The following is a 7472-nucleotide window of genomic DNA, read 5'->3' as shown; positions in this document are numbered from 1 at the left end:
TGGTGACGAGAATGGTGAAGAGAACTGTAAAGTGAAAAAGTGAATCATAAAGTGAATGGTGAAGAGAATGCTGAAAAGAATGGTGAGGAAAAGAGAATTTTGAAATGAATCTTAAAGTGAAACATAAAGTGAATCATAAACTTAATAGTGGAGTGAATCTTAAAGTGAGTCATAAAGTTAATTGTGAAATGAGCCTCAAAATGAATCATAAAGTTATTGATAAAGTGAATCTTAAAGTGAATGGTAAAGAAAATGGTGAAGAGAATTATAAAGTGAATCATGAAGGGAATCTTAAAGTGAATCTTAAATTAAATCTTACAGTGAATGGTGATTCATATCGCTTAAAGTGATTCATATCGCTATACCCTAGATAATGTAGCTCCAGTCAAAAGAAAAATTATTAGAGATAAAAAACTTGCTCCCTGGTATAACGATCACACGCGCACTTTAAAACAGACCGCTCGGAAATTAGAACGTAAATGGCGTCAAACTAAATTACTAGTATTTCAAATAGCATGGAAGGAGAGCATCCTGAACTATAGAAAAGCTCTGAGTGTAGCTAGATCAACATATCTCTCCACTCTTATAGAAAATAACAAAAATAATCCTAGATTCTTATTTAATGCTGTAGCCAAATTAACCAGAAATAAGACCACTGCAGAAATCTCCACAACAACATCATGCAATAGTGAGGACTTCATGAACTTTTTTAATAATAAAATTGTAAATATTAGGCATAAAATTGAGGTTTTGAAACCGAACAATGTAATTGATGCAGATGTTAATCTAGCCATGTCAGACCAGAACCTAGAATACTTTACTCCCCTTGAAGAGAATGAACTAATTTCACTCATCTCTTCTGCAAATTCATCAACCTGTATATTAGATCCTGTACCGACACATTTTCTTAAACAGATAGTACCAGCAATAATAGAACCCCTGTTGAGAATAATTAATTCTTCACTCAGCATTGGATATGTTCCAAAATCTTTTAAATTAGCAGTTATCAAACCAATAATTAAGAAACCTGACCTCGACCCCTGTCAGCTGTCCAGTTACAGACCAATATCAAACCTCCCCTTTATCTCTAAGATCCTAGAAAAGATAGTAGCGGAGCAGCTATGCTCATATATACATAGAAATGGCATACATGAACTGTATCAGTCAGGATTTAGGCCTCATCACAGTACAGAGACAGCGCTCGTTAAAGTAGTAAATGACATTCTATTGGCCTCTGATCAGGGTTGTGTAACTATGCTTGTATTACTTGACCTCAGTGCAGCTTTTGACACTGTTGATCACGCTATTCTTCTTCACAGATTAGAAAATGTAGTGGGAATTAAGGGTACAGCACTCTCCTGGCTCAGATCCTATCTGACCCATCGTTATCAGTATGTAGACTTAAATGGTGATTATTCTGCATGTTCTCTAGTGGAGTTTGGCGTTCCGCAGGGTTCAGTTTTAGGTCCACTGCTTTTTTCCCTTTACATGCTTCCTCTGGGCAACATAATCCGTAAGCATGGTATTAGTTTTCATTGTTATGCTGACGATACACAGTTATATGTCTCAGCAAAACCTGATGAGAAAAAACAGCTTACTAAAATTGAGCAATGTGTGCAGGACATAAGAAATTGGATGCTAATTAACTTCCTTCTGCTAAATCCGGATAAGACAGAAGTTCTAGTCATAGGACCGCATACAGCTAGGAGTAAAATTTTAGATCACACCGTAACTTTAGATGGCCTTTCTGTTCCATCAAATGCAACAGTGAAAGACCTTGGTGTGATTATTGATTCCAGCCTTTCATTTGAAGCACATGTAGATAATATTACCAGGATAGCATTCTTTCACCTCAGAAATATTGCCAGAATAAGAAATTTATTGTCGCTAAACGACGCAGAAAAACTAGTTCATGCTTTTATCACCTCTAGGTTGGACTATTGTAATGCCTTACTGTCTGGTTGTTCAGCTAGATGCATAAATAAGCTTCAGCTAGTCCAGAATGCAGCAGCGAGAGTCCTCACCAGAACCAGAAGATATGAGCACATCACCCCTATCTTATCTTCACTCCATTGGCTCCCTGTGAAATTTCGCATTGATTTTAAAATACTACTCTTGACATATAAAGCATTAAATGGTCTCGCGCCGCAGTACCTGAGCGAACTGCTAGTGTCTTACGATCCGCCACGCCTACTTCGATCAAAGGATGCAGGCTGCTTGTCAGTACCGCGTATTATGAAAAATACAGCTGGGGGCAGAGCTTTTTCTTACAAAGCCCCAAAGTTATGGAATAGTCTTCCAAATAGTGTTCGGGACTCAGACACAGTCTCAGTGTTTAAGTCCAGGCTAAAAACCTATTTATTTAGCCAAGCATTTTTATAAATAGATTTGCCATAGGTAAAGGAGCAGATCAGGGGGACTCATGGACGTAGAGTATTATGGTGAACTGGTATGTTTGGATGCTGTCTTCCTCACTCTCATTGATCACTCAGGTTTGCTGACGGTGAGGTGATTGTTTGCTTTACATGTCAGGAAGCCCTCATGTTTGTGTTTCCTTCTGGCTCTCCCTTTTAGTTATGCTGTCATAGTTAGTCCTGCCGGAGTCTCTGCTTGCACTCTACAGTTAATATACATTCAGATTATACATTGTGTGACTGTGACCATACCTAACTGCCATCTCTCCTCTTCTTCTCTTTTCCCCCCTCTTTCTTTTTCCTCTCTCCTCCTGTCCCCCCTTTCACTCCTTCTCTCTCTCTCTGTCGAGCTACACATGTCGTTCCTGAGCTGCCAGTGATCCAGACTCCCTCTGCCCTCCGGACCTGTCTGACCCATCCTGGTGCCCCGCTTCTGGCTGAAGATCTCGTCACATGGATGCCCCGTGTGTCTCTCTGGGATGCGTCTGGTGTCTGGGAATGATTCTCTCTACCTAGAAAATGGTTCTGGCCTTGACTGGTGTTGGCAACTGTTTCTCTGGGGACTTGACAGTTCGATAGTTCATGACTGGAACTTCTTACAAGTCTACCTGGGTCTTCAATAACTACCTGGACTCCATATTAACATCAATTAACATCAGCTATTATAGCTGAACTGCCTCCCACCCTACACACTGTATAAATGCAGATCATTTACTGCTTTCTGTTTCACCCAAATGAGGATGGGTTCCCTGTTGAGTCTGGTTCCTCTCAAGGTTTCTTCCTATTACCATCTCAGGGAGTTTTTCCTTGCCACTGTCGCCCTCGGCTTGCTCACCAGGGACAAACTGACCATTTTGATTCATACAAATTCACATTTCATACAAACCTAAATAATTCTTTTGACTATGTAAAGCTGCTTTGCGGCAATGAAAATTGCTAAAAGCGCTATACAAATAAAATTGAATTGAATTGAATTGAATTCATAAAGTGAATCGTAAAGTTAATGGTGAAGTGAATCTCAAAGTGACTCTTAAAGTAATTCTTAAAGTGAATCTTAATGTGAATCATAAAGTGAATCTTAATGTAAATCATAAAGTGAATCTTTAAGTGAATGGTGAAGAGAATCTTAATGTGAATCATAAAGTAAATCTTAAAGTGAATCTTAAAGTGAATCTTAAAGTGAATCATCATATCATAAAATCATAAAGTTAATGGTAAAGTGAATCTGGAAGTAAATCTTAAAGAGAATCTTAAATTGAATTATAAACTAAAGGTGCGTTCCAAACTGCCTGAAGTACCCTGCAAAGTATACCACACAGGGTGTTCAGCCTTCAAAGGGAACAGCGAACATTGTAGGAAACGAGTGAACAACAGGTGTTCACTTCACCGGAAAAGAGGATGAAAAAATTCATAAGGAGAATGGTGAAGTAAATCTTGAAGTGAATTTTAAAGGTAATGCAGAGTCATTTTAAATCATTTATAAACAAATTGCACCTCGGTGTCCTTCGGGTCCTGTCTGCACAGGAGGTCGAGCACTGGCTGCATGTCCGAAACCTCATGTGGAAAAAGCTGCATGAAGATCTTGTAGCCTCTAACCTGCTTAAGTACAGGAACATTAGAGACACATGAACAGAAAAGACACATTATTCATACACACTTTCATACACAGCGTCCACACACACACAGAGCATGCAATTGTGGCACAATGCAATAAACAGACAAGACACAATAAACACGACACACAATTTAAGGCTGTCTGATAAAAAGTATTGGATGCACATCATCCCAAAAACATTGAAGATATTTACTTTATTATTATTTCATTATCATTATATTGTTGAATCTGCTGCTCGCTAAACTGTTCTCGGTGCAGCCTGGTCTATCCCAGATGTTTACAAAGATAGAAAAAAAAATAGTTTGGAAAGCGCCTCGCCTTTGAGATGATGTAGAGGAATTTAAAGCTGAGGTGGATGAGCAGCGGGGAAGACGTTTTGCTACGGACCAGGTCCAGCAGCATGTTCACCATCCACTCTGAAAATGAGAAGAGACACACAGAGTCCCAGGATTTAGAAAACCCTGACAGAGATGAGTTAAATGTTCTGAGAGAGGTGTGAGTGGAGAAAGAGAAACAAGAGAATTTAAACGATGAGGGACAGAAGATAGAGGAGAAAATTAGAAGAGAGAGAGAAAAGTAAAGTGAAGAAAAGACAGAACAGAGAGAGAATCGAGTGGGAAGAGAGAGAAGGAGAAGAGAGAGGAGAGGGAGTGGAGTGAGAGAGGAGAGAGAACAAAGGATAGAAATTAGGGAGACAAGGGAGCGGAAAGATTTAATATAAAGTGAAGAGGGAGGTTCTTACCCAGGTGAGGGTCGAGAAGATGCGGCTGCTCTTGATAGAGGTTCATTATAACTGCATCGGGACACAAAATCATCACGGTCAGTAACGAGTAAACACACCAACCAAGTGTGTTTATTAACGCCAAAGCAACAGGGAAGTCCCTGGAACGGGGAGTACGAGAAGTGAAGGACTTCCTGGATCTGATCTTGTGTTTGCTTCCTGTCTGCTTTATCGTTAAAGTAAAGCACTAATAAAAGAAAACACATAAATAGGAATCTCCCATCCTTAGGATCTTGCATGATGTACAAGTTTGGCTTTGTAATCAAACTACTTTGTTCTAATATACACTTTCCTACGTTACCCACAAAGACATCTGATCCAACAGTGGTGCAGGGATGCACCAGTGCTTTAACTCTTAAATCTGTCCAGTAGAGATGTGGTGGGAGGGTCTATTTGGTTATGAATCAAATTATGATTTTTTTTTGTGCGGCAATTCATGCATCACCCCACTGATTCCAAAATAGTTGGAAAAGTATTATTTTAAAAAGTATTTATAAAAAGTATTATTAAAAAGTTTTATTAAATGTAATTAAAAAAGTATTATTAAATTTATAATAAAGATAAACCAAGCGGTCGGCCGGTGACCAGACAATCATGGACAATCAGTTTGATTGTGATCCCGTGATCGGCTTATCGGCCTCATATATAACCGATTTTGTAGAGTTATAACCGAGGGAGAAGAAGCTTCAAATTTATAAAAGAGAAATGCATTTTTATGGTGTTGCATTATCAAAAAGCATTCGATCTGCCTTTTTCTCCAAACTCTGTGAGCAGTTAATGAACAAACTTAAAAATCAGGAAAAAAAAATTAAATCTGCTTTATCTATAAAGCTGTCATACTTAGATAGAAACACAATCAGCACCTGGGCATCATGATAATATCGTATCGGGAGGGAGGACTGGTGTTTCCATTCCATACCGTCTAGCTCTCCCAAATCATCACCTGCACCGTCTCAATAAACCAAACCGAGTCTCAACAACATTTAGTAACGAAATGCATCCTGGGAATTCGAGTCAAATGCTTGTGTTTGAAACCTGCACTGAATCTCTGCCATGTCAGGATGTGGCACTGAAAATTAAAGCCTGTTGTATTAAACCCAATGTTGCATCACTGTAGGTGCATAAAATATAGTTCAAATAACAATTATCATTCACATGATCATGTTTATCATGTCTCAAAAGTGGAGTTTACCTTCAACTTGCTGTAGAATGACAAAGACAAGAGGGCGTGGTTTTACTAAGGTTGCCATGTTCCTTAGATGTTTTAAATGTTGTTGTTGTTTTACATTAATCTGTAACTTGTGACAGTCAGGGGATGAGTGGGCGTGGCCAGACACACCTGATTTCATTGTAATGAGTTTAGAATAAGGAGCAGGGGATAAGGCTAGCTGGAGGAGATGGATGACAGACCTACCCTTGAACCTCTGGATGGTGACCTCCTGGGCTTTACTGTTCTCCTCCTGCAGCTCCACCAGGCTGGAGATCAGGGCTCGGACCTCGGCGCTCTCTGTGAACGCAGCCAGGAGATTGGCCTGGGACATGATGTCGGATTCTCCTGCTGCATCATCCCCGTTCGCGTCCTCTGCATCCGGCATCGTGTCTCCAAACTGCTCCAGGTGAGAGAGAGAGAGAGAGGAAGAGAGGAAGAGGCTCACAAGCTCTCCTGCTTCAGCTATCAAAACTATAACTTCTACAGAAATGGTAAACAAGTTAATATTAATTGTTAAATAACACCTCCTCTCTCGCAACAACTCTCTATTTTCTACAATGACGCAGCTAAATGACGAGCTACGGACACCCAGAGCGTTCAATTCGTCCCGACATAAAACGCGTTTTTTTTTTCAAAACCATGCCTTATTTTCTTTCTTTCTTTTTTTCTTTCTTTCTTTTTAGCCTAATTCCTTCTAGCTTCATTTTCCTCTTCTTGTAAAATATCTCACAACTTACCAGAACAATTTTTTTTTTTCATTCAGTATACAAGGATAAACTATTAAAATCTAAAGTGCAAAAGCTTATTGGACTCACATTTCCAGTCATGGCTCTAGAATACCCCATACCATACTCATTTAAAGCTGCATGAGGTTCTCACTCACTCACTCACTCACTCATTCATCGTCTATACCACTTTATCCTGTACATACTGTATATCCCAGGGGACTTGGGGCATGAGGCAGGGTACACCCTGGCTGCACGGGGTGCCAATACATCACATCAAACCCGGACCCTGGAGGTGCAAGGTGACTGTGCGGACCACTAAGTCACTGTGCCGACTGCATGAGGTTATAATATTTATGAAAAATAAATGTATTTTACGTGGTATTATTATTTATGGAAGGAAGGAGTCTCAGGTCTTTGGTGATTTGTAACATTATTAAGACGTGGGTGTATGTGCCGTTTGTGTAATATAGAATGTTTTTTTGTTTTACCACTAACTGTAGGTCCCATTCTCCCGAATATTCCAGGCAGTTCTCCCTATTATTCTGGCCAGTCATGTTTTTTATTATTATATTATGATTAATTTTAAGTTATACTGTGGTAATAATACATCTTTATAAATAACCAGATCATTATTCAGTAGAAAGAAGGATTGCTTATTAAAATGCACAGGATTAGAATTGGAGTGAGCCTGTTACTTCAATACAAAAACCCTGTCAACCAATAT

At 39.3% G+C, this 7472-nt stretch overlaps 1 protein-coding gene across 4 annotated transcripts in view; it reads right to left on the bottom strand.

Annotated features, from left to right (window-relative positions):
• tbcd (tubulin folding cofactor D) overlaps positions 1-6572 on the bottom strand; it is a 43570-nt gene extending 36998 nt beyond the window's left edge. For 2 of the 4 annotated variants that reach the window (XM_053492388.1, XM_053492389.1), the window contains exons 1-4: positions 6225-6417; positions 4772-4822; positions 4348-4445; positions 3909-4010 (exon numbers count right to left, since the gene is read on the bottom strand). In XM_053492388.1, the coding sequence (XP_053348363.1) occupies positions 3909-4010; positions 4348-4445; positions 4772-4822; positions 6225-6405 (432 nt within the window). In that variant the 5' untranslated portion in view covers positions 6406-6417. Of the gene's footprint in view, positions 1-3908; positions 4011-4347; positions 4446-4771; positions 4823-6224 lie in introns of all 4 variants that reach the window. The other 2 variants (XM_053492392.1, XM_053492390.1) reach the window with 2 other exon arrangements.
• Positions 6573-7472: the final 900 nt, after the last annotated feature.

The sequence above is a fragment of the Clarias gariepinus genome, chromosome 3, assembly GCF_024256425.1.
Source record: "Clarias gariepinus isolate MV-2021 ecotype Netherlands chromosome 3, CGAR_prim_01v2, whole genome shotgun sequence".
Lineage (NCBI taxonomy): Eukaryota > Metazoa > Chordata > Actinopteri > Siluriformes > Clariidae > Clarias > Clarias gariepinus.
This window is presented reverse-complemented; position numbering and strand designations above follow the sequence as displayed.